A 25,342-nucleotide genomic window follows, 5' to 3' on the forward strand; every position below is an offset into this window, starting at 1 on the left:
CGGGGAAGCCGCCGGCGCTCTACGGCTACACCAAACCACACACCTCGCTCGATCGTCCATCGTAATGCCTTGCGGCAGAACATGACAGGTTGGCATCATTTTACTAGCAGTCTATTCAGGTTTGGACAAGAAGAAAGGACAGTGTTCAAAAATAGTCTCCTGCTGGCGACTGCAGGAAGATGATTGATCGTGCTGCAATAGCTTATACAGGGGTCTGATCCCGTGATCGTTTCTAGTGACAATGTTGCTTCGTTCTGTACACAAGCATCAGGACATGGAGAATGTACACATTTTACATGTATGGACACATGATTACCAATTTATTATAACAGGGGGATTAGCCCAAGGTAACCAGGAAAGTGCACCTCCCTTTGTACACTTAAGGTGTTTGAGGGACCTTTATTTACAGTGACACAGTGACAACAGATCTGGAACTCCTATTTACATTAAGAACAAAAAGATTACTGCACCTCAGATCACTAATTGAGTGAACTCTCGTATTAGGACTACACAGCATCAATTCCACCTATCTCCCTGAAAAGGAAAAAAACTGTAAGAGCCAATGTCAGCACAACAGAAAGTTTAAAGGGTTCCCGTCAAACAAAAAAAAAGTTTAACGCATACAGTCGTCGTTTCTGTAGCTGTGTACCTTGTCATACTAGCTGAAGGAGTGCTACAAAACTTTCTGCCACAGATCTTAGGTGTTCTAGTGGCAGGGAATTAGTGAAACGCATGCTATCCAGATGCGAGACGGTGAGTCAACGATCTGAATTTCCAGGCTCCTGCGATTCCCCCTTCTTGTGAGCAGCAAGCTTGGCCTTTTCTTTTTCTGCTTCCGTTTGGGCTCGTTTCTTCTCCAGCTCCATCTGTTTAACGTTCTCAGCGTGGGCACGCTCAAAAGTTCTCACGAAGCTTAGCAATGTTGAGACAACTGTACACACAAAAGGGAAGGAATCAGAACTGTTTAGAAAATCCAAAGGTAGATTGGCATTGATTTGAAGAATTGGTGCACCCTGATTTGTAAATGATCGAATTTGCTAAGAGCAAAGCTGTAAGAAGAGGATGGTTTGATGTTAAAATTTCGTGTCAAATTGACCAGGGAACAAGGACTCTTGAAAAACATGTTGATTGGATTTTAATATCTAAGTTAGCTTTTCTTTCTTTAAACATGACTCCCAACCATAAACATCCATCTAGCTTTTGCGTTGGCCATTAAGCATAGCTGTGCACATTAGCAGGATAATTATGCCTTTCAGCTCAAAAGAAAATACCTTGCTCGAAAGGACACCGCACAGGATCTTCACCGAAATAATGTGCTAGGGAATCAGCACTTTTCCCCTGCAAGTAAGATAAAATATTAGCACAAAAGGCATGCAACAATCAGAAGGCATGCATCTGGGTGTTGACACTGTTGAATCTCGGCATACCGCAGTGCTGTAAAGCAAAGCTAATGACCTTCCTTCAGCTTGGGCATCAGCAAGGAATTCCTTCAATTTCTGAAATGGAAAAAAGAAAAGAATAACTCTTCTGAGGGTGGCTATGAATATACTTTACTAGTGTGACAATGGTATCTTCATCTTTACACATCAGCTATTACGCACACTAGTGATATAAATGAAATAACAAGGGACAGGACTCTAGAAATGGAATAATGTGTCATTTGTTAGGCATAATAAAGTGTCTTCGGTGACCTTTTCAAGTCACAAGCTCTATCACTATGTACTCTAATAGCATTTGTACACTAAAACATTGGGAAACCAACCTTGTAAAATATCTCTGTCTCTGGAGGATCTTTTTCAGATATTGATAGCTCCTGCTCGACTTTTTCCAATCCTTTAGTTATTGCTTGCATTTCTTCTGCCAGCTCCTTAAGTTGTATCTGTTTTTACTTCAGCTGTCAGCGAGGAGAATAAAACCACCATGGAGCTATCTAGAATTAGATCTAAGCTACCTTTGAGGCAGGTTCTAAGTGTGCAAGATCCCTGTTGAAGTCAAGAACTTCAGGAAGCTTGTCCGAAAGAATCTGTAGAAACAATAAACTTTGAGAAAGAGTTCGTCAACATAAAATTGCATCAAAACATGCCTATACAGATTAGTACCAAAATACTCTTCGTGGCGAAACTCAATGCTAATATATTGGAAGTAAGGAAACTAGTCCAAAATGACACAGATTGATCAACGGCAGCCTTTTTTTTTACAAGAAGAAGAGCCCACATCAGGTGGAACTCATTGTTTTTGTGCTTTTTTTTTGTGTGTGTGTCAAGCATGCTAATGAATCAAGGTACTGCTCCTGAATGGAAGAATTCGTAACTATAATACTAGATTTGTAGTCCTTCAATGATGATCTATCACCCATGATGCCATATCGTGACTGAATCTCTAAGGGACCGGGAGAGAGAGGGCAAGTCACACCTTGCATAAATAATGCATGAGAGTCATCCTGTTATTACGTGCCCGTATATCACTGAGCTTAAGAAGACTATCCAGTCTAAATCCAACAGCTGCACCTGAAAAATGCGCACTCGTGTAAAAATTAAGATGATAAAGCCAACATTCTGCTATCAATTTTTCATGAGGGTGAGTCCTGTTTTACAAGTAAATTAGCATACCTGTAGTTTTTGTCTGTTGTTGATTACCTAGTTAGTTCTGGCACACAACTAGAAAGTATTGCCAGAAAGAAATAACAGAAGTATCAATTGCAAAGTTTTTCCTGAGTGATATTTCTAAATTATTTTCCAAGTTGATTAAAGCATTAGCAAAAGAGGTGAGACTCAAAAAGAACGTGTAGTGAAATTATCCATGCTATTGGAAACTTGAACATTGTAATTTCAGTTGTAAAGTCTTGTTCCAGCTCTTGAACCCTGGCTATATATTTCGCTCATTGGAAATGGAAGGCTCCAAATTTGCTTTAATCAATGTGTTTCTTCATATAAATGCATAATTTTATTAATTGAATAAGAAACTGATAATCCAATACATCTAGCATAGGTTCCAGCATGTTAGTTATTATTTATTTGTACGGTGAACATTGATATTGCAGTTGGCTCACTGACTCACCCCTAGCAGTTCCTTGGTTTAATGCGTTCCCCAAAGAAAGAATAGTTTGCATCACTCGCTTAAGCTTGACAGAGCTCCTAACCTGTCCATACAACATTAAGAAAGAATAGTTTGCATCACTCGCTTAAGCTTGACATAGCTCCTAACCTGGCCATAAAACATTATATATAAACATTCATTACATATCAGAGAAAAAGAGTGGATATTCCTTTATTACAACATACCTCTTCAGCAACAGAATTGATGGTATTCAAACTAGTTTTTAGGTCTGCAACCTGAAAGAACATGAAGAATGATGCAGTGATAGTTCAAGGTTCATATATTAATACGAAAACAGTAACACAGCTCCATGAGGGGAAAGCATTTCACAAGGATGCAATGATATTCTAACCTGTGTAACAAACTTAATCTTAAATGATAAGATTCTCAGTTTTGACTCCACCCTAGGTACTTTCATCATTTCCATGAAGAACTACAGACACAAAAGAATGAAGTTATTGCTTCAGGGATTAGCAGTACATTTATGATGCATGTAATGGATTGATGAGTTCGGACCATATAATTATATAAAATATGCCCAGAGGTAAAGTAGCTATATACGGCAATGCAAAGAGATTGTGGAACACGACCATCTCACCATGCCAACTTACACGAACAGCCAAACATTAGACATTAATATTTAAGTTGTGTGCATGTCCAGCTTATTTTTTTCGCGATGCATGGTGCAAATGCAAGCTTCCTGGTTATGCTCAATATAAACCAATACCAACTCTAGATACTTGGCAAGTTGGCATTCTCTTAATTCTTGGGTGGAATCTTCAGAACAAGCCTAATAACTCTTAGTCACCATTTACCATCGTCCACTTTGCACTTCGTTTCCATGCTTCTTTTTAGGCTGCAATTTCTCAATTTATGACTTAATTGGGGGGGTGTTTGTGTTTTGACCAAAAGTCCCAAGCACTTAGAAACAGGAACTAGTCACATATGACCTCACATTAACGTCTCATGTAAGAAACAAGCTCTTTTCCTGTCCCTTAATGATGAGATATGCACTTTATTTTTTTTCCAACTGTTTGCCAAACACCATTCATCACCTAAGGGGGATAGAATAATATGAGGAAAATAAAAGATGACCTGTTCACAGTTCCCTAGGTTCTCCTTTTTGCCTGTATAACCCTGAAAAGTTGAAAATTGCCCTTCAATATATATTGAAAACTGATGAAACATGCTGCTAATATACCAAAAATACAAATCATGAGGGACCAAATGATATTTCATAGAGGAAAATAGCAGGTAGAAAAATGTACCTTGAGAAGTTCCATTTCTTCCTTAGTTGGACAGAACTTTATCAAGTAATCTACTTGATCACCATCAACTATGGAATCATCAAGGCCAAGCACTGAACCCTGAAAAAAGGAGAGATTAACCATCCACATAATCCCTATAATTGGCAAATATTGTTGGAGACTTCATTTTCGAGAACATGTGTGACTGGTTTATTAAGATATACCAAATGATCAGTTTGTCAAATAACTTATTCTTAATGTGTGCTTCAGTTGATCTATTTGTTAATATTTCAGCAAGGCTGTATATCAATAATGCTTGAATTCTTTCCTATCAAATGAGACTAAACCTAATAACTATACAAAGATATTGCTATCTTCAGATAGTATCACTTCAACTAAAGTAATTTTTTAGTTACCATTAGATCAGGCAGTGGCATCTTGATATTTCTCAGCATAATTTCACAATTCTTTGAGCGTTGAAGGTCAATCTGCACAAGAGAAGTGTAACGTGATAATTGCTTTACACTTTTGTTGCTATTTCATACTATGAAAATAGTTGCACGAATGGGTATGGATATAAGTACCAGATGAACTTTTTCTTGTTTTGTTGTGACAGAAGGATGTTGTCGCTGTCGTTTTGCCTCCATATTTGGCATCATTACAGAGAAAAGACTTTCAAGCTCAGAAATATCAATCTCTGGAGCCCTGATAAAGGTACACATATCCTAGTATGTTAATGTGCCCGCACATATAATCATTCAAGTACAAAGAATTCCACAAGAAAATGTTTTCAAACCTAGATGCTTCATCAGACTTCTGTGTTTCAGCCCATAAACTTCCCTGTGTCGCTCTTGATACTTTCACCCAGTGCAATGGTTTCAGTGGAGTCCTCTTAGATGACTGGCTGGCACGTAAACTTCTAGGGCTTTTTGAGCGAGCTGTGCTACGGTCCTTTGCACCAAATGAAAATGCCGGAGGTGGGGGAGGGTTAGAACTGATAACACTTCCCTTACTAGGTAAAGAATGTGCTGAAACCTTAGGATTGGGGCCTGGTGGAGGTGGTGGTGGTCGGATTGTTGATGACTTCTGTGAAGCATTGTTGGCCACAGCTAGCTTAGGAGGAGGTAATGGGGGTGCAGGGGGCACTGGCGGTGAAGAAGTAACATGGGATGGCAATGGTGGGGGAGGCGGAGGTCGATGAGTGGCTGCCACATCATTTCTCTTACTTATGGATGGAAAACTTTGTGAAGGGGGAGGTGGTGGAGGTGGAACAGGCGGTGTATGAGAAGGAGGTGGTGGTGGAGGTGGAACATGTGATGCTCGAGATGGAGGAGGTGGTGGAGGTGGAACAGGCCGTGTTTTAGATGGAGGAGGTGGTGGAGGTGGAACAGGCAGTGTTTGCAGCCGCGGAACACTTTGTGTTTGTAAAAACTTAGGTGTCGAAGATAGTGTGCCTGGATATTTTGACGTTGCACTATCCTTTTTATCTAGTAACTGCAGTTGAGATGAGCCGTCAGTGTTATTAAGCAGCGGAGTAGGCGGAGGTGGTGGCGGTGGCGGTGGCTGTGGAGACGAAAACGATGTTTTTGCCAATGCTGGGGCCTGGGGCATTGGAGGTTGGGCTCTCTTTTGTGAAGATGGAATTGGAGATACTGTATATGGGTTTGAATTTGAAAATGGTGGTGGTGGTGGTGGTGGAGGTGGAGGTGGAGGAGGTGGTGGTACGACTTTTTCTATAGTGATTGTTACCTCTTCACTCTGTGAGATAGGAAACAGTACCATGCCTGATTTTGGAAGAGGTGGAGGTGGTGGTGGTGGCGGCGGCGGCGGCAGCAGCGTAGTATCTGATCTTGTCTCTGGTATTGCTAAAAGTGTAGTGTCTGAAGTCTGACGTAATGCAGGCAAATCCACTGGGAGAGATGCTCTTGTACTGCTTAATTCCTTATCCAGTGACAATGAAGAAGAGGACGGCAACACGAAAATGCTAGGACCTGAAGCACTATCAGATTGTAACTTCCCACGAATTTCATTAGACGGTTCTTGTGACTTAACAAGCTGTCCAGTTCTTGACAAACCTTGAGGAGGGACTGATGGTTCTGAAGAAGGTGTAGAGGGGCACACGGTTTCTCTAAGGGAGATATTGATGGTACTTGTGCTAGTATTTTTGGGTAACTTAGCGGGAACAGGGAGTAATGAGACAGTGGGTGGAGGGGGAGGAAGAGGAGGAGGTGTGCATAAGGGTATAAGCGATGCTGTTGATGCTGATTTATTTGCCATCAGAGGTGAAGTTGAATGCTCAACTGGAGTTTGTGAACCAGACTTCTCAGCTGATACTGATTCTGATATTTGGACTGCGGAGTCAGACATCAGTCGCCGAGGCTGAATAGGTGAAGATGATCGTTGTTGCATGACTGCACTTGAAGATAATTCCATTGATGGAGCACTGGTCTTAGGTCCTGTTCGCAAAGGAGATAGTGTTGTAGTATTTGATTCGGATTTAACATTAGCTGAACTTGAATCTAGGCGAATATGTCTTGGTTCCGTGCTGACAAGCGTAGCCAATTCATTTCCGAGCTTCAGAACAACAGTAGAAGAATTAATTTCAACAGGTAAAATTTCAGACTCAAGTTCTTCTCGAGTATCAAAGAAAGTCTCAGGGCCATCAGTAACGGCTGAGATCTTTAGCTCAGGGCCATCAGTAACGGCTGAGATCTTTAGCTGGGTTGTGTGAGGTACAGTATCTCTCTTCCCATCCAACCAGTCTAAATGGTTAAAGATATCTAGGACCTTAGCAAATTCTTCAACCCCAAGTCCTTGTTTCTCTTGATGAATAACAGGCTCAGTTGTGACATGTGAAGTAACTGCGTCCATATCGGAAAAGATAACCTACCATCAAACAGAAGCTGCATGTAAAAATACATACATAACAGGAATGGTCTAGTTTGCCACTTGGCACAAACACTTACCTCAAACCGAAAATCTTTAGGGAATTGGTCTTTTGCATTCCATAACATGTCTACATGATCACGGTTAAGCATCAAGATGTTCGACCGGATGAATGCTGTATTGAACATGATCCGGAAGACCATCTCCTCACGATCCAGATCCTCATACAAATTGATACACTCTAGGACAACATCTCCTTGGACATGACATTGAAGGTTTATTTTCACCAGTTCATCTGCCTAAGTTCAGAAATAGTCAGTTTCTTTCTGGTGAAGGATATTGAGGAAGATTATAATATAAAAAATATTTGAAACTGTATGTTTCAAAAAATTAGGACATGGAAACCTATTAAATAAGAGACTGCAGTAGCTAACATTTTAAAAGCATAACATGAATGACCCGATGAAGATTTACCTGTGAGTAAAAACGGACAAGGTTGCTTTTCTTTGGAGTTGAAAAAAGAACTTTTGGAGTCTGATCAGGGGGCATGAGTGGATCTGGGCCATATATCCTGAATATTGGACGGAAACCACCTTGACCTTGAAAATTTGGAATCATCCTCAAAATAACACAATCTAATGTGAGGGCTCTATCAGCTGGAGGCCACTCAGGCATGACATTCCTCGTTGAGATATAGCGCAAATATCTTATTTGAGAAGGCATGGGATTCAGAGGTGAAAACATTTCTAAAAGTTCCAAAGATGATTGTTTGTAGAGCATATCCAGTGTTTTCTGCTCATCGGAATACTGCCCCAGGTATATTAGATGAGCAGCTAACATGAAAGCCAGAACAGACCAACTCCCTTTTTCACAGTGCATTAGCAGTAAGTTATGCTGACCCAAGGAAAGCCAGCTTTCGCTGGACTTCAAGATGCAGTGAATCATTTCCATGGTGAGGAGTGGGCATCCCTCATAGTGACCAGGGTAGTCCAATAAAGTCATACCATATTCAGATAAAATGTGGCATATAGGGCTTTCTTCCTTCCTAGTCCCAAAATTTGAGATCATGAATGAGTGATCACGAAAATTTTCCAGGAGATCTGCTGCAATGCCTCTAATATGAGCTTCAAAATGGTCATCTTCCATCTCTTTCATGGAGAAGCAATGATCAAAAACTGAAACAAAATATAATAATCTATGAGTCAAACATGCCAATGTCAAGTGTCATTTTGATTTTCCCAAGTAGTTATTTAGTTGTCTTTACACTAGTTCCTAACATGTACTGTTAGTACCATCAACATGCCTCGTGAGTAATGTAAACTTTTGGTATTTCAGCAATCAACCATCTTTCAGTCCTTGTACAGTCATGCAAATCTTAAGGCCATTTTAGAATCTACATGGCCATGATAATACATGTAACTACATATACTAGTGCTTTTACATAAATTTGGTAATAACTGGACAGGAAATGTATGTTTTCCTTTTTCTGAAGGGACAACGGAAATTGAAGCAATTGACCTCTTTAAATCCTATGCAGATAAATATGATAACTAAAAGGATAACCTAACACTTTCTAACTCCCTGATACATGGTACACCTAAAACTGAAACTTTGAGAGCAAATGTGGTGAATTCTCGGATTATTCTGATTGCATCTTGCTAAGCCCATTACAGCTCAACTAAATCACACTTACACAATGCAAATAACACCATATCAATCGAATTGAACCACTCTTTGCTCTAAGCTTCTAGGGGCCTAGGCACAGCAAGAATTTGTCTACTGGACGCAACTAAAGAAAGGCACGGGAAATGCAAAGCATGAACCCAGTTACCGTATATGTTGTCCGTGATGAGGAGCAGCCCATCGGGCGGCTTCTTGTAGAAAAACTTTCGGAACAGCGCCATGGCGCGACAGGACCAACAGCTCCAATCTCTGGATCGCTTCTATTCGCAGGTACTCCAAGAGGCAAGAGCTGCTGAACTCCTGGCCTCCAGCAATCGATTGGGTTCAATCTGTCGCGATACAACTGAAGGATACGCTAACCCGGGAATCCCATCCCACCTAACTCAACAGCTGCTCATGAAGTGCGGATTTGGGCCGCTAATTGCTGCGACATCGCAGGAAGGTTGCAGGAAAGTAGGAAGGAGATGCTCCAGCTCCGGTTCCGTGAAATCTTGTTGAGAACTCCGAGCTGGGGGGGGGGAGGTTCGGATCGAAGCGCGCAAAAAAAGCGGGAGTTTTTTCTCAGTAGATTCGGGTGGTGATTTGCCAAATGGTAAAGAGGAGGGATTGAGTTGGGCGAGGACGAAGAGGAGAACGAGAGAAGGCAGGAGGAAGACGAGAAGCGTTGGCGTTTGACTAAACTTTAATCTTCTACCTACGAAAACTGTACTATTCCACGGGCAGAGACCCGATCCACGTCACCCGTTAACCCGGTAACCATCGGATTCCCACAGTACACAATATTAGCCGTCGGATCGGGTCTCACCCGCAAACCCGGACCGTGCAATGGATTGGGCCTCCTACCTGGTAAATGGCCCGGGCGCGTAGATCGGCCCGTTAAGCCAGACCTGGGCGCCCGTGCAGGTTCTCGGGCGTGCACGCCGCCGCCGGCGCGTCGTTGCTGCACCTCACGTCTTGCCTCCACCGGCGTTCAGAGGGCGACACCCGGTCCCAGTCTGGGTAGATGTGCCACTGCCAAGCCGAGATCCGGAGGATGGGTAGGCCAACGCACCAGAAACGTCGAGACAAATGAGGCGAGTTCAGGAAGCTCGCCGAAGCCACCGTCTTCTTCCACCGCGACCCCCAAGCTTAGCTTCAAGCTTCGCCGCTGCAGCAGCAACCTCCCTTACCCCACGCCATGCGTTGGAAAGCAGGGAGAAGGTAGAACTGTAGTCGCAGATCCGAGGACAGGAGCTCCCTGCTGCGCAAGATAAGGGAGGCAGGACAGCCGACCTCGCCTCCGTGTGGAGAGCCGCAAGCGCCAAAGCAGCGAAGGAGTAGCAGCAGCAAGCTGCGACGCCATGGTCTTGAAGGAGTGAATGGGGAGAGAGAATCAGATAACGCTGCCCTTGGGGCACAGGGGAGATGAAAATAAGAGACCAAAAAATGAGTGGACCACAATGCTCACACATTCCCAGACAAAGAGTGAGAAAAGGAGCGTCCAGCATAGAGAAAAAATAAGAACAAAAGTAAAAAATTAAGATATCTAATTAATGCAGAGTGACACCGTGCATCCAACCTAAAGCACTCTGTACACCAGTGCTATATCCATTCCTTTTGTTAAATAATACTAGTTTACAATGGGGGGCAATATCCTAATTTAAGTCATATACCCCGTATCTAAGATATACAGTCGTCTGGATTGATTCAAATACAAATAGTTTCTCAAGTAGTTACGGTGCATAATTTTTTTAAAAAGGACACACAACAATATATATACTGCACGTAATCCGAAAGCTAAGTAAATATAAAATCAATTTGTCATGGGCAATGAAACTTCTAGAGCAGCCTGGTCTACTCGGCCCGTTACACCAGGGGAGGCGTCCGGTGAAAAGGATGTTCCACACCGTTCCAAACAGGTCACCAAATCTCTGGGAAACAACAAATATACACACACGTTGCATTCTTATTAATTGTCTTCAACCACTACTCCATTCTACTACTATTCCTTCTCTCCGCTTTGTGCACTAACCCAAAATCTAAAACTCAACGCCACTGAAGAAGACCAAAGCAACAAATCAACAGGTAAGCTGATCTGTTCCCTTAATCGATCACTGCAACAACTTCGACATTTGACATTCAACCCTCCGAATCCTACCTGCTGCCTATAGTCACTCGAACTCCCTGACAGGAGATAACATGTTGTTAATGCCAAATAATCTTGAGATATAGTACTAAAGCAACATTAATTTACCTATGCTAGGCATATGGTCATAAATCTTGCGTATAAGCATACGATTTATTGTAAACAGGATGCATCCTAACCTTTATGACATCACGAGTCAGGTCTTTTGCACTTTGAACACGTAACGTAACATTATCCTAAAATGCTCAAAATATTATCCTAAAGATTTTAGACATGAAACAACATTTACAGATGATGGGTTTACTCTATATCGCAGACGCGACAGTAAGATTTATATAAGAAGAGGAAACAACAATTTAGATAACAGATGAGTAGTTCCGTATATGAAAATAAATTTGCAGTGCTTGGGATGAGACTGAGAACCATAACAACATTGATGATGAGAAAGACGATAAGGAGGAAACAAAGAAGCTAAAGCTTCAAGAATAAGACAAGGTACCAAAACAACCCCTTTCTGTAATTTTAAATGTGTTTTCTCTGTGTGTGTGTTTGTGCGCGTGCAAAACTTTTAACTAATGCTACATACACTTTTTCCTTCAACAAACCACCTATAATAATTTGTGCTTGTTTGTGTTTTTTCTTTGAAGCGCAAGAGGTTCAGGGGGAAGCATTTTGGTCAGCAAAGACACTTGTAAGATACCTATAACTTATGACATAATATCCATTTCCTACTCATTATTCAATTACTCTCTAAAAATTAAATTATATATACACAACTTTTATTTAGTGCTTTATACACTAATTACTTTAACGACCCATTAAAATTAATTTCCTTTTTTCGTACTCACAGGTTCTGGGAGCAATATTTTGGAGTGCAAAGCCACGTGGGAGCTAGCTATAATTTAGACTACCAATGTTATAAGTACAAGCACCATTTTAGTAGCCTCATAGTTATAGGCTCTCAATATGGTGATCTTTTGCATAGGAGGATCTCAACTGAAAACCTCACTGTACTCTCTACTAATGGATGTTGCTGTCATCTACTATTGTCTCCTGCGACCTGTTGTCAGTGTAGCGACTGTGTAGTTTATAATTCTTAGTATTTCGTGTTCGCCATAATATTTAAATTAGTACTCCGTGCTTATTTAACAGTTTTATTTCTTTAAGTGGTTACAAAATGCATCTCCAGTTAAACATTCATTGCCGACATCATCAAAGCCTCACACTTATATGAATTAGATTCCTAATTTCATTGACATATAACTGAAGTCTCAACTGCTAAAATTAAAGGGTCCTCTACTGGCCAGCGCGGCAGTGCCGCGGCGCCTTTCTAGTTTAATTATTTTTCTTTTCAGGCGCAGCTGTTAATTTCTTTTCTAGATGCTCCACAAAAACTCGAAATACTTTTACATTTGATGCTCCATTCGATAACATTTCCGGAGCTTTCCTTAATTTCACAACTTTGTTTACAACTCCAGATTCGTAAAACCATACTTTTGAGGTTTATTAGATCTTTCTCTCAATTGTTTTTCAACTTTTTACAACAAAAAAATATATGATGAAAGCTCAAGATAAAACATAATGCCGGTTTCTTCTAATTGGGAAGAAGTGTCCATTGCTGTCACGGTTATTTTTCTCCCCGAACCCGCCCTTTCTAGTTTCTACGCAAATTAAAGTGACGTGAGATTTGGGGATCTACTAGGGTAGGGTCGGCAGTTGGTAGTTGGATTTGCCGCCAAGTTCCGAACAAAGTTTTTACCTGAGAGGCAGAGTTGACGATGATCCTATGGGAAGCCATCATTTTTCTCTTTGCCATCAGGGCAGCTGGAATTGGAAGCCCAAGTTAACATGCCCTGGTAGTTGGCTGAGATGATGATGATTATTATTGAATCTAGTGGTTGCCCCGAGTTTGGCTTATGTGTTGTTTAATGTGCCCTGCACCACAAGGCACAAGCTTGTTGCTCCCGAAGGGGTTGGAAGCACGTCACCTGGTAGCCTTTTCTTTGCGGTGGATAACGGCATCGTGGGGTCTCCTACCTGGCCACCTCTTCTGCTTCAAACCGTGCAAGCCTTCTCGTGGTGAGCAGGTGGTCGCAGGCGGCCATCAACAACGACACGCGTGATTCATCGCAGAGAGACGCAATCATTGGCTTGGATAATGTCAGTGGCATCATTTCTGAATTCTGATCCACATCTCAATCCGTAAGATTGGTCATGTTTGGTTACGAGTCAAATCACAATTGTACAAAAAGACGAATGTCCGCATGAAGAACTAAATAAAGTCTATTTGCAAAACTTTTTCAGGGATGGGTGTAACTTTTCGAGACGAATCTAATGACTCAAGTTCCATCATGATTGGCTATAGTGATGCTACAGTGATCGCGCTCAATTATCCCCTAATCGTGCGGTCAAAGGCCTCATTAGCTAGAGCAACTGCTACATTACCATAGTTGTGGAGGTAATTTTATAATTAGACTTTATTTAATACCCTTAATTAGTGGTCAAACCATCAAAAAGTTTTCCTCAAAATTTTTCACCAAGTAACCAAACACGGCCATTGATTTTGGCCGTGTTTGGTTGACAGCATGAATTTTTTTTACAAAAAGACAAATGCATGCATGAAATACTAAATGAAGTTTATTTGCGAATTTTTTTTACGGATGAGTATAATTTTTCGAGACGAATCTAATGAGCCAAATTCCATCATGATTGGCAACAGTAATGCTACAGTAACCGCACCTAATTATCTCCTAACCGTACGGTCAAAGACCTTGTTAGCTACAGTACTACTATAGTACCATAGTTGTGGAGCTGGTTTCGTAATTAGGCTTTATTTAATCTTATTATTACTAATTGGAGGCTCATTTTGAAGCCTCCAGGTGAAGCCACCTAGGATCCTAGGTGGACAGTCTAAAAAAATAGAGAAATTCTACAAATTCTCACAAAAATCAGAAACATTCAGCCATCAATTTGCCAACTCTAATCATAATAACCATTGGATCTGTTATATTTTTTAATAGATTACTCACCTTTGCCATTACAAAAATAGACTAAAGTAACCCCCTAAATATGTATTTGAATTACCCACCTCTACCATTATTAAAAATAATCTAAAGTAACTCCCTAATCTTTATATAAATTACCCACTTATGCCATTATAAAAAATATCAAATAACCCTCTAAATTTTCATATATATTATCCAATGATAACATAATAAAAATTAAAATCAACCCCAAATCTGAAACAAAATTATGTTATTATAATAAAATTTTAAAGCGCATCAATATAAAATTCTAAATTACTATTTCTATCATTATTATTATATTATTTGTATTATTATTTATATAAACATATATACTAATCATAAGGTGTTTGTCACCATATATTCATATACAAGAGAAGAGATAAGAATATCAATTTTCATATTGTTCACATAGCTCAAATAAAGTGTTCAATTAAACACATATCAAACATATATAGAGGTGTGATAAATATATATCCTTGCAGTAATTGGTTAAAAAGAGAGTGTGAGATAGATAATCATTAAATATCTCTAATTAGCTCGTGCGGGAGCACATGTTAATAGACTAGTACCCCTAATTAGTGGTCAAAGCACCAAAAAATTTTAATAAATTTTTTTCAGGGCCATCCAAACACCGCCTTTGCAACTGAAACCTGCAATGGTAATGAGTGGTAAGAGAAGTATAGCAGGCTCTGATCCCCGCTGCAGACATAAAACGTTTGTGTGGTTTGGAGGAAGAACTGCACTCGCATGTCTGTTGACTGTTGGCTCTCAGTGACACGCAAGCGCTGCCGTCGTGATCGAACTGCCGAAGTCAAGACAATTTCCAGCGAATCCCTGGCAAACTTGTCGTGAAATCGCCTTTTATTAGGCTGTCCACAATGGCAAGAGCAAGAGCAAATTTGCTCTTGCCTCGTTTCCCACGCCCTCTCTGTCTACAGTGCCAAACAGTACATCTACAGTGCCAAACAGTAGATTTATTCCTCCATTTCCTCCTATCGCTGTGGACGGTCTTAAGATGGGTAAAATGAGCGCGTGCAATCCAGGACGCCAGTGCGTGTGTGTGGACGTCCGGCCGAACCGACGCCGGGGATTGATGGCACGCCGCACATGGCAGGGTGATTTAGGTCTCTGCACGCAATACTTGAACAATCTTAAGGTCCAAACTGAAAAAATACCGCCAAGCTGCTATAGGCCCTCTTTGGTAGGGCTCCGGCTCCGGTTTCGCGCGATCTGCTTCCTTGAGGCGCTGCGGCTGCGGGAGGCCGGGCGGAGGATGGCGCGACCGAGTGCCGGAGGCCGCGTGGCGGCGGGCGGGGCGAGCCGCAGGAGGCTTGCAGCGGCGGGCGAAGCCAGCGGGAGGCGAGCGGTGGCGGGCGAGACAGCTGCAGGAGGCCAGGCGGGGGACGGCACGGCCGGAGGCCGCGCGATGGCGGGTGGGCGAGCTGTGGGAGGCTTGCTGTGGCGAGCAAGGCCAGTTGCGGGAGGCAGGCAGCTGTAGGTGAGGCCGGCTGTGGCATGCGCGAGGGCAGCCGCCGCCATGACAGCTTTGCCAGCTCCGAAGGCCGGAGACGAGCATGGAGACGAGTTCGGGAGGCAGGGGTGCAGGGAATCGGTGACCGTGACCCCGTGAGGAAGGATAAGGTGGAGAGAGAAGAAAAATAAGGTGGATAGAGAATTGTAGAAGAAAAATAGGATGAAAATGGAAAAATAAGAGGAGGGTATTGTGATTATTTCATAGTTTTTGTATTTTAAAAAATAGATGAAGCTATTTTGTCAAATATTTTTCTAAAATAGCTTGAGCTTCACCATAAAAGCCACTACACTACAGAAACTGAAGCCGAAGTCGTTTTTCAATAAGCGGAGCCCTGCCAGGCTCATAGTTCGGCTTCGGCTTCGGCTTCGATTCCGTGCCGCGCCTTTGTTCCGCCGCCACCGCCGCACCTAGCGCCCAAAACCACCCCGCCCCCACTACCAACGGCTCGGATGGACCTGTAACCCCCACCCGCCTAATCGCAGCCGTCCATTTGTCACGGCACCTCGACTAAACCCCACCGCCCCCCTAGTCCTCTTCCTCTCGCGCCCCGCCCCCAAATCAACAATCACCGCGGCCCCAAATCCATCGAAAACCCCAGGATTTAACCCTGGAAATCAGCCCAAAATTAGAGGAAATATATATATCTGCTTGCAGCCATCCAATCCGCCTCTCTCGCGCGAACCCTAGGAATCTAGGATAATGGGGGAGGCGGCGGCGGCGGCGGAGGAGCTGCTACATCGGAGGATAGAGTTCCACGCCGCCACCAAGCCCCGTCCGCCGACGAAGGCGGCTGTGGCCGTGCCGGGAGGGTTTCGGATGGAGAAGAGTCTCTTCGCGGGCGCTAATAACCGCGTGGGGGCGGCGCGGGGCGGGCCGGAGGGCAGGATGTTCGAGAATGGGGAGAGCAGCGGGGGCGGGCGCGAGCTAAGCGCCGCGAGATTCTACCTGCGGAGAATCGTGAGTGATTTTTGTTGCGATCTCGCGGTTGATTTCAGTTCACTAGTGGAGCTGCATTCTGGAAGGGTTTTAGTTGGCTTATGAGTCCTCATTTTGTTTCAAGTTTTCCCTTCTGTTGTTCAGGAAGCTGCCGTTTTTTGAACGTTGCCTCGGTCCTAAGGGGTGATGATGTACTCTAGATTTCCTGCAATTTTTGTTTCGGATTTTGGCACCATATGAATCAAAATTTTGAATAATCTGGCCAAAAAGAAAACAAAGAATATTGGAGTCGCGGGTGCCAAAAGTTTTGGCTATGGCCTTTTGTGTTTGAAACTCGGCTCTATTTTGTCGCTTCCGTTTTGGCTATGGCCATTCAATTCGACGTCATGCAAGTTAATTCACTGAGTTGGGCTGGTGTATGCAACGCAGGGTGCTGGCTTGCACAATCTCGGCAATACATGCTACCTCAACTCAGTTCTGCAATGCTTGACGTATACCGAGCCATTCGTTGCCTACCTGCAGAGCAGCAAGCACAGATCCTCATGTAAGTTTGCTGCCACTCTAAATCAGACCATAGACATTCCTCATGTCGATGGTTGGGTGCAAAACTCATGCAGAGGCTCATGTCGAAGAAAGCTATTCCTCATGTCTGCACTAGTGTTGCCTGCAGATGTACAAAGTGAAGTGGCCATTGTTGTTGCTCTTGAGCATTCTGTATTTTCAGATAATAAAATATTTATTATCCCTTGTTTACATAGTTTTTGTGGTACATATATGCACTGATCGATGCCTATGATGACCTGTTGATGATCAATATATCATATATTCTTTACTGCCTCCTTATTCATCACAGCTGTATAGACAGTGGTATACTGCAATATACTAACAGTTTGCCCCTCTTGGTGTTTTCTTTCGGCAACTGCTAAACTTTCTGTAGGGTGCAAATTTTGTTTCAGTTATTACTTTTAGTTTACCTTTTTTGACTTTTTATAGGTCGGACTGCTGGATTCTGTGCATTATGTGCTCTCCAAGACCATGTTAGGTTTGCTCTACGGTCAACTGGGAAAATTCTGACACCAGTGCAGTTTGTCAAGAACTTAAGATGTATCCTCTCATGGGCTATAACCTAACTGAGCTGTTCTTATTCTTTTATATTTTAAAGTATGAAAACCTATCTACATTCATTTAAACGTAGATAGTGCAATCCTTAACTGCAAAGCAGGCATTTCTCGTAGTTTTCGTAACTCTAGGCAGGAAGATGCTCATGAACTAATGGTTAGCTTGCTTGAGTCAATGCACAAATGTTGTTTACCATCTGGTATACCAAGTGAGTCTCCAAGCGCTTATGAGAAAAGTCTAGTTCACAGAATATTTGGTGGCCGCTTAAGAAGTCAGGTACATTGTGTCAATTGCATAATTGCCTTCATACGAGTAATATCAAATGAAGCTATATTCATCATATGATCACTGGTTGATGTGTACATATACATTGCAGGTGAGATGCACAAGGTGCTCACACTGTTCAAACAAATTTGATCCTTTCCTGGATCTCAGTCTTGAAATAGGCAATGCTGCCACATTGATGAAAGCACTTTATAATTTTACTGAGGAGGAGCTATTAGATGGTGGGGAAAAGCACTACAGCTGCCAGAAGTGCAAGCAGAAAGTTGCGGCAAAGAAAAGGTTTCTTATTGATAAGGCTCCTTCTGTGTTGACAATTCATCTGAAACGCTTTAGTCCTTTCAACCCTCTTCAAAAGATCAACAAAAAGGTGGATTTTCAAACAACTTTAAACTTGAAGCCATTTGTCAGCAATTCAGAAGTGAGTTACTATTTTAAGTATTTTTCGGAAATTACCAGTGTAATAGCCTTTCATATTTTGTATTTCTGTTAGTGAGTTTTTCATATTGCTCGCACTCTATATGTGTAGGGTACAGATTTGAAATATAGCCTCTATGGTGTTTTGGTTCATGCTGGTTGGAATACACAGTCAGGTCACTATTATTGCTTCGTTCGGACATCCAGTGGTCTGTGGCACAATCTTGATGATAACCAGGTTGGAGTTCTGATCCTTCTAGATTTAACCTATTTGACTTGGTGTTGATCCATGCCTTTTTTATAATGTTTTTACCAGTGGCACTGGCAACTCATACATCTTTGTTCTTTCTTCCCCCCAGATCTCTCATCTTTATTCATCCTCTGCATACCTCCATCAACAGTATTTGTCCTGTCATTAAAGAAAATGAAAAAATGTCACATGATTTATATACTTCGGCGGCGAAGTTTATTCCTATGTCTATGCAACATTTAGGGTCCTGCTCGCTAGAACTGATTATAATTTAGCTTATCCATATAGTAGTTCCATGCTGCGCTTGTGTCAATGGTTTTGCCTCATTTCTTATTGTATGTATCTTGTATGTTTTACTATACACGTAGAGAGCTCGTTTCATTGCATTATTGTATAAGGGCCTCTGTTTGAAGAATTTTGGGTTGTTGGTGGCTGGCTTCGGAAGGGAATTATCTGTATGGACAAAACAGGGAGTGTTGGTGAGATTTTTGCTCAGCTTAGCACGGTAGTTGTTCCCAATGATAATTGTTGGTGTGCTTAAGTTATCTCAGTATCTTCTAGTGTACACCAGGGGCTTTATTCGTGTTTTCTTTTCTTTAAGCTCTTTGTCCATTCTGTTGATTATTTATTGATACCTAGGTTCGCCAAGTCCGTGAGGCAGATGTACTAAGGCAGAAAGCATACATGTTATTTTATGTGCGTGACGAAGTAAGGAGCTCTGTAATTCATAAAGGTAGTGGTGCCACCAGTTTCTCAGAAAAGGAAATGATATCCAAAAAGATTGCATGTATGAATGGTGCAATTCGAAGTGGTTTAATGGAAAAAACTTTGTATTTTCCCCCAATTTCCAAAGAAGATATGAAGTTGCAGAAGCATGGCCTGGATAATGGTCAGCCTAGTGATATTACTGCCACTTCACAAGGCCAGTGTTCAAATGAGCATAGCACCACTGAAGTTATCAATGCTTCAACATCCAAAAACATTGAACCAGAAGAGAAAGCCCCACATGCACTCCCAGAAGGTGTTGATACCTTGTCCACCAGAGCAGAGCAAATAGCACTGGGTGTTCAGAGGGCGATAATGTCCCGAGGACAACCTGATGTTTGTATTCTTGAGATGAAGTCACAGAAGCTGAACCCAGATAATGGTCAGTCCAACAATATTAGCGCCAGTTCGCAGGAACAGTGTTCAAATGAACATGGAAACACTGAATTTACTAAAGATTCAACATCCCAAAACAATGAGCAAGTACAGAAAGCCTCATGCTCACATGTTGCGGGTACTGCTACATTCTCCACCAAAACAGAGCAAACTGCACTAATTAATCAAAGAGATACAATGTCTACAGCACAGCCTGATGTTTGTATTGTCTGTGATGCGAACTCTGATCAGAAGGTATATGAGAAGCCATTACAGGAATTGCAACTAGAACCTGATGGTGCACTAACTGATTCAGGCAAAGACTTCCCTGCTTCTGCACAGCCTGATGCTTGTAGTCTCTGTGATGCAAGCTCTGATCAGAAGGCATATGAGAAGCCATTGCAGGATTTGCAACTAGAACCTGATGGTGCACTCACTGATTCAGGCATAGACATCCCTGCTTCTGTATTTCAATCATGCAATGGTGCTGATGGGTTATTGAGGGCAAACGAACAGGCTAATGAACCTCGAACATATGCATTTTGGAAACCAGCTCCTAATACTGATGCAACAATTATTGCAGTCGTCCTGACTGAGGTAACCATGTGATGTTTCTGTTTGTGCTGCTTTTTCGCTTTTGGCATACTTTTGAGTTTTCAGTATTTTATATTTACTTATTGCTTTTTCTTGTGAATATGGTAGGATACTGCTGTTTCTAGTGATGCAATAACGGGCAATGAAGATTCAACCAATGGTAATGAAGCTAAAGGGACAGAGCCTGTTAAGCAATATGATGGACTAATTGTGGTGAAGGAGCTTTCTGCAGAAACAATTGATGATAAAGTAAAAGCAGAGGAGCAGGTAAATCTTAAAGGGCCTGCCAATTACACTTTTTCCATGCGATGCTGTGGTCCAATGTTCAATGGTGTGCATCTAAACAGATCTGCTGAACACACAGTTTGCTTTTGTGTCTCTTGCTTCTGCAGACTACTGTGCAGAACAATACACTGGGGGATGCGCAGTCTATGGTTAAGGAAGTCTCTCTTATGGAAACTGGCCATATGGCAGACGCAGAGTACCAGGTATGGAACCACTAGTTTCCTCCCATTTATCTCTGGTAGTTTATATGGAGCATTGTGCATGCTGTAGCTCATGTAACAATATAACGCATTCACTGCTGCTCTATTTCATGGTAAAAGGATTATTCATTGATATTATTATGTGTTTTATTTTGTTATATAAATACTTGGCATTCCTCTGCAGTATAACTCGCTGAACACTGGAGGTGCCAACTGTGAGAAAAAAATCTCTTCTGAAACCTCTGCGCATGTGGCTAGCTCCGAAGATTATGTGATGTGCTCTGAAAACTTTGTGCAAGTGGTAGATAAGGGTCCATGCCATGGCAGTCAGCATAAAAACATTAAAATCAAGTCAAAGAAGCATGTGAATTATCCAGTTGTCAACTTTTATTTTGGGTCTAAACAACTGTTGTTGGCGTCACTGAAACCACGCAAGAAAAGGAAACACAAGAGAACTAGAAGGCGTTCAAAATCAGATGTAAACCCTGAAAGTATTGCCAATGATCAGCAGACATCAACATCGGAAATTGTTCTTACTAGTGGCATATCATGTAAATCCCATAGACGAAAGTGCTCTTGTAACACTGCAGGTTCTGAAGATGCTATCCACATGTATAACAAGAAACAAAATCTTGGAAACTCCTGTGCTGCCGAACTTACCATGGACAAGAAGGGCAGCAAGGATGCAACTCTTGCTGTTGCTGAGCTAGGAAGCTCATTCCCGAGCTCTGTGTCAAATCCTGATTCAGGAAAATGTGGGGATACAGATAAGAAAGGCTCCTGGCATTTCGATCTCCTCACAAGGGGTTTGAGAGGTTAGTGTGCACCTCTTCCCTGACTAACACGTGCAGCCTCACAGAAATGTAAATACCATGCTTTTTCTTCACTTATCCTACCATCAACAGTATATATTATCATTTTTTTTAATTGCAGTTCCACGATGGGATGACGACGACATGCCAAATACCAAGGCAGAAGAACTGCAATGTTCGAGTGCCACCAGCATTGGCTATGTTTTAGATGAATGGTAAGTTAAATGTACTAGCAGTTACCATTGAGTCTCGCGATTCATGTCATTTTGATGACGATGCAAAATGATGCATGTGTTCTCTTGCCCACTTTTTTATCTCGACCACCAGCTGGAGCAGGCTGGCTCCTTGCTCTAAATTGATTAGGTTTAAAAATTTCAGAATATGCTGTGCTTTTCAAAGTGGCTATGGTCCATGATATGAATGGTTATAAACCCCGTATTATGTTGGACAAATTTGTGTTCCCCAATTATAGTTTTGTTATCCATTGAGGTTCAAATGCTTTCTTGAAGATTCTTTTACTGCAAAACTATTTCCATGAAACACTCATGTCATCTCATTCGTAGGGACGAGGAGTATGACCGCGGGAGGACGAAGAAGGTGAGGAAATCCAAGCAAGACTTCAGTGGACCGAACCCTTTCCAAGAGATGGAAAACATCAGATCACGGCAGCGGAGGAGATTGCGAACTGACCAGGCCAGGTCTGGGCACGAGCCTCTAAGGATATGACACGTTGTAGAAGCATTTCGCTGTTGTGTCCATCAGTTTTGAAACGGATTTTCTTCTTTGTATGTTTTTCAAGATTTCTGATGTGTTATATAGAGTTTGGACCGATCAATTTGCCTTGTATTTATTTCCAATCGATCAGTGGAGAAATGAAATGACAACTCTTTGTTCTGTTCCAATTCTGCCAGCTTACGTATTTTCATCTCTTTTTACTCCGAGGAATGGAACTCTGCCATGTGGTACTAGCATCCATGGAGAGCTTTCCGCTCGTGTTCGTACTGATGTGTTTCGCATCGACGACACGCTCGATGTAGTCGGCAGGCAAACAGTATGTAGCATCGAGATGCGTTGCCCATACGAGCCAAATCGATTGGAAATTTAAAAGTCTCCATTTGGATATGCGAGGTTAGCTGAGCTGCCTGTTGGTGCATCCGTACATGTGTTGATCAAGGTAAAGGGAAACCTGCCGTGTCTGAAACTGAAAATGATGGCTCATTCAGTCATCCCACTACGGAGTGCACGACGGTGATAAAAACATGTACTGGAATGCATGCGAGTTCCTGAGTCTAGCTACTTTACTACGGAGCACTACTACTAGTGTATTACAGTACTAGTTTACTACTAGCAAGCTGCTGCACAACACGGTGTTGCGCATCCGAGGAGAAGACAAATCACATGTCGAATGCGGACTAAACGACACAACGCGTCGACCGGTATTTAGAGAGGGGACGGAGGACCAATTTAAGGTGGCTCACGCGTTCCCTCTGACCGTTGGAGCAAAGAGCGCGCGCACCCAACCACCTCTCTTTGCTGGCCTGGGGCTTCCGTCCCCGCCATCAGATCCAGCCAGCGTAGCTCCCCCACCATTCTCTCCCTGTCTGTCCCTGCTCTCTCGACTCGCATCTCGCGCCACTCAGCATCCTGAAATTTTACTCCGTTTGGAGATCACAGCCTTCTTGCACAGCGGAATTCAGATCGACGAATCACCTCGCATACTTTGGACGTGAGGTTGAAAAAAAATAACCTCTTTCAGTTAGGGAATACTAGCGGCAATTCAAACCACCGAAGGCGGCGTCCAGCAACGACATGCACGGCGACGCCGCCCGGATTGTCGGAGCCAACGGGGCCGAGAATTCGAAGGATCCCGGCGGCGACGTCGGCGACGGCAGTTGGTGGCGCAATTTATACGGAAAACCTACCATCCATGCGGCCTCATTTACACGGCCGCAAATGGCTCGGCGACCAACTGTTTGAATTCCGAGGGCGTCAAAGGCCATTCCACCATAAACCCCCGCGCCTTCCTCCATGATTGCCGCCCACTATAAATACACGAACGACGACCGATTCCTCAATCCCAGGCCCATCGGATCCTCCCCAAGAATTAACACCTCCCGAATCATCAGCGATGGCAGTGGAGGGTGCGAGCACGGCGCCGGCGCCGGCGCTGCCACCGCGCCTCTCGGCCTCGTCGTCGCCCCCCACCGTCGGGACGCTCCTCACCAGGGCCTCCGCGGCTGGCGCGCCCCGCGCCCGCGAGTGCTCCTCGCCGCGGTCGCTGCTGTCGCGCATCCTCCACAGGGGCCGCGGCGGCGGGTTCGGCTGCCGCCTGCGCCTCCTCCCACGGTACTGCACCAGCGGCGCGGCGGCCAAGGAGCACGCCGCCACCGCGAACGGGGAGGAACCCAGCGAGGCGGCGGCCACGCCCAAGGTGGTGGTGGCAGGCCAGGCGGCGGCGCTTCGCGAGTCCCCTCGGACTTCTCTTGGTACGTCCTGCTCGTGTCCATGGTGACCGGTGCTACTGCTAGCTAGCTGCTGGCATCGCCCATTCGTGTGTGTCGCCAACGTTTCATGACCATGCGGACGCTCGTGGCGTGCAGAGAAGAAGGCCACGATGGCGGAGGAGCACGCGCTGCCGGCGAGCCTGGGGCTGGGCGCGAGCCTGGTGCTGCTGCTGTCCAAGAGCGCCGCGGAGCTGAGTAGGATGGCCGAGCTGCGCGCCCAGATGGAGCGCCTGATGCTGGACGTCAGGGCCGACGTGCGGAGCTGCAACGGCCGCCCCAGCGGGTCCGATGGCCATACTGACAGCGCTAGTGTCGTCACGGAGCCCTTTGCACGCGCCGGCGGCGAGGACGGCGCCGCCTTGTCCCTATCCGATGATGGTTCGCGCACGGCTGCCCCGGCGAGCCGCGGGACAAGCGAGAACGCAGGGCGCCGTGACATGGACCGGATGGAAGCTGAGCTTGAGGCGGAGCTGTCGCGCTTGCATCAGGACGACGAGGAACGCGCGAGTCCTCGGCGCGACCGTGAACTCGAGGTACAATTGTGCCGTTAGAGCTGTGCTTCATCATTCCGTTCATGCTCTGTTCTGACTTCTGATCGATCGTGGCAATTGCAGACGGAGGCCAAGAGCAGCGCCTCTTCGAGGAGCCGCTCGGCGATCTGCTCCGACTCCGACAACGATGGTGTCAACGACGACGGAGGGACGGACAGCGACAACGACGGGAACCAAGGCAACGACAACGAAGACGAGGAGGAGGACGAGCGCGACGCTGAGAGTAACGGGCAGAGCCCGCCTCACGGCGGCGTGTCGGCCCGCGAGCTGGAGCGGAGGCTGCACGAGCTCCTGCAGTCGCGGCACGAGGCGCGGATCGCGGAGCTGGAGTCGGCGCTGGAGCGCGCGCGGCGGAAGCTCCGGGAGACGGAGCGCGAGGCGTGCCAGTGGCGCGACACCGCCAAGCTCGCCACCCGCTTCACGGACGAGGCGCGGCTCAGATAGAAGAATGGCAGGAAGAACCTGCCCCCCATCGCGCACGGATGCATCTGCTAATTTTGCGGTCCTCAACCTCACCGATCCGATCCCATGATGTCGCTTCTCTCGTTGCCTGTACCAGTTCCCAACGCATCTCGCGAGAAACTCACTATCGATCTGATCACGCATGAGCATGAACCGAGATGAAACTTCCTTCACCAATGTTGGTTTCATTAAA

At 44.1% G+C, this 25,342-nt stretch overlaps 4 protein-coding genes across 12 annotated transcripts; 2 read left to right on the forward strand and 2 right to left on the reverse strand.

Moving 5' to 3' along the window:
* Positions 1 to 229: 229 nt before the first annotated feature.
* LOC120644893 (formin-like protein 7) lies at positions 230 to 10,353 on the reverse strand. 9 transcript variants are annotated; one of them, XM_039921652.1, is made up of 19 exons: positions 9,061 to 10,300; positions 7,704 to 8,404; positions 7,310 to 7,528; positions 7,056 to 7,229; positions 5,140 to 7,022; positions 4,928 to 5,048; positions 4,760 to 4,831; positions 4,365 to 4,463; positions 4,192 to 4,233; positions 3,449 to 3,529; positions 3,282 to 3,332; positions 3,058 to 3,139; positions 2,413 to 2,507; positions 1,952 to 2,023; positions 1,763 to 1,879; positions 1,428 to 1,496; positions 1,272 to 1,338; positions 650 to 931; positions 230 to 534 (listed from the first exon to the last, which is right to left on the reverse strand). In XM_039921652.1, exons 1-18 carry the CDS (start codon positions 9,131 to 9,133, stop codon positions 759 to 761), a joined length of 4,191 nt encoding a protein of 1,396 aa, XP_039777586.1. In that variant the 5' UTR covers positions 9,134 to 10,300; the 3' UTR covers positions 230 to 534; positions 650 to 758. The 9 variants fall into 9 exon arrangements, with proteins under 9 accessions (XP_039777586.1, XP_039777573.1, XP_039777581.1 ...); XM_039921639.1 differs by having other exon boundaries at positions 5,140 to 7,229; positions 9,061 to 10,345; XM_039921647.1 differs by having other exon boundaries at positions 298 to 550; positions 5,140 to 7,229; positions 9,061 to 10,345.
* A 4,895-nt stretch (positions 10,354 to 15,248) lies between these two features.
* Positions 15,249 to 15,602, reverse strand: LOC120656466 (classical arabinogalactan protein 4-like). The gene has a single exon (XM_039934563.1). The coding sequence runs from the start codon at positions 15,600 to 15,602 to the stop codon at positions 15,249 to 15,251; it is 354 nt and encodes a 117-aa protein (XP_039790497.1).
* A 519-nt stretch (positions 15,603 to 16,121) lies between these two features.
* LOC120644961 (ubiquitin carboxyl-terminal hydrolase 36-like) lies at positions 16,122 to 22,527 on the forward strand. The gene is made up of 12 exons (XM_039921704.1): positions 16,122 to 16,554; positions 16,963 to 17,077; positions 17,527 to 17,637; positions 17,756 to 17,928; positions 18,029 to 18,355; positions 18,464 to 18,589; positions 19,241 to 20,338; positions 20,444 to 20,602; positions 20,728 to 20,823; positions 21,005 to 21,635; positions 21,754 to 21,847; positions 22,196 to 22,527. The coding sequence occupies exons 1-12, from the start codon at positions 16,297 to 16,299 to the stop codon at positions 22,356 to 22,358; spliced, it is 3,351 nt and encodes a 1,116-aa protein (XP_039777638.1). The 5' UTR covers positions 16,122 to 16,296; the 3' UTR covers positions 22,359 to 22,527.
* Positions 22,528 to 23,708: 1,181 nt separating this feature from the next.
* On the forward strand, positions 23,709 to 25,342 carry LOC120644970 (protein POLAR LOCALIZATION DURING ASYMMETRIC DIVISION AND REDISTRIBUTION-like). Its single transcript, XM_039921710.1, has 3 exons — positions 23,709 to 24,118; positions 24,233 to 24,669; positions 24,751 to 25,342. The coding sequence occupies exons 1-3, from the start codon at positions 23,761 to 23,763 to the stop codon at positions 25,129 to 25,131; spliced, it is 1,176 nt and encodes a 391-aa protein (XP_039777644.1). The 5' UTR covers positions 23,709 to 23,760; the 3' UTR covers positions 25,132 to 25,342.

This window comes from Panicum virgatum, chromosome 1K (assembly GCF_016808335.1).
Source record: "Panicum virgatum strain AP13 chromosome 1K, P.virgatum_v5, whole genome shotgun sequence".
NCBI classification, from domain to species: domain Eukaryota; kingdom Viridiplantae; phylum Streptophyta; class Magnoliopsida; order Poales; family Poaceae; genus Panicum; species Panicum virgatum.

Bases quoted from the DNA above. Each gene is read 5' to 3' on its own strand.
- LOC120644893 (XM_039921639.1), bottom strand. From the start codon at position 9,133: ATGGCGCTGTTCCGAAAGTTTTTCTACAAGAAGCCGCCCGATGGGCTG. The intron at 2,508-3,057 runs GTGAGTCAGTGA...CGCATTTTTCAG, and splicing joins AAACCAAGGAACTGCTAGGG to GTGCAGCTGTTGGATTTAGA. The intron at 1,339-1,427 runs GTATGCCGAGAT...TCTTACTTGCAG, and splicing joins CTTTGCTTTACAGCACTGCG to GGGAAAAGTGCTGATTCCCT.
- LOC120656466 (XM_039934563.1), bottom strand. From the start codon at position 15,602: ATGGCGGCGGCTGCCCTCGCGCATGCCACAGCCGGCCTCACCTACAGC.
- LOC120644961 (XM_039921704.1), top strand. From the start codon at position 16,297: ATGGGGGAGGCGGCGGCGGCGGCGGAGGAGCTGCTACATCGGAGGATA. The intron at 18,356-18,463 runs GTGAGTTACTAT...CTATATGTGTAG, and splicing joins CATTTGTCAGCAATTCAGAA to GGTACAGATTTGAAATATAG. The intron at 21,848-22,195 runs GTAAGTTAAATG...TCTCATTCGTAG, and splicing joins GGCTATGTTTTAGATGAATG to GGACGAGGAGTATGACCGCG.
- LOC120644970 (XM_039921710.1), top strand. From the start codon at position 23,761: ATGGCAGTGGAGGGTGCGAGCACGGCGCCGGCGCCGGCGCTGCCACCG. The intron at 24,119-24,232 runs GTACGTCCTGCT...CGTGGCGTGCAG, and splicing joins GTCCCCTCGGACTTCTCTTG to AGAAGAAGGCCACGATGGCG. The intron at 24,670-24,750 runs GTACAATTGTGC...TGGCAATTGCAG, and splicing joins GGCGCGACCGTGAACTCGAG to ACGGAGGCCAAGAGCAGCGC.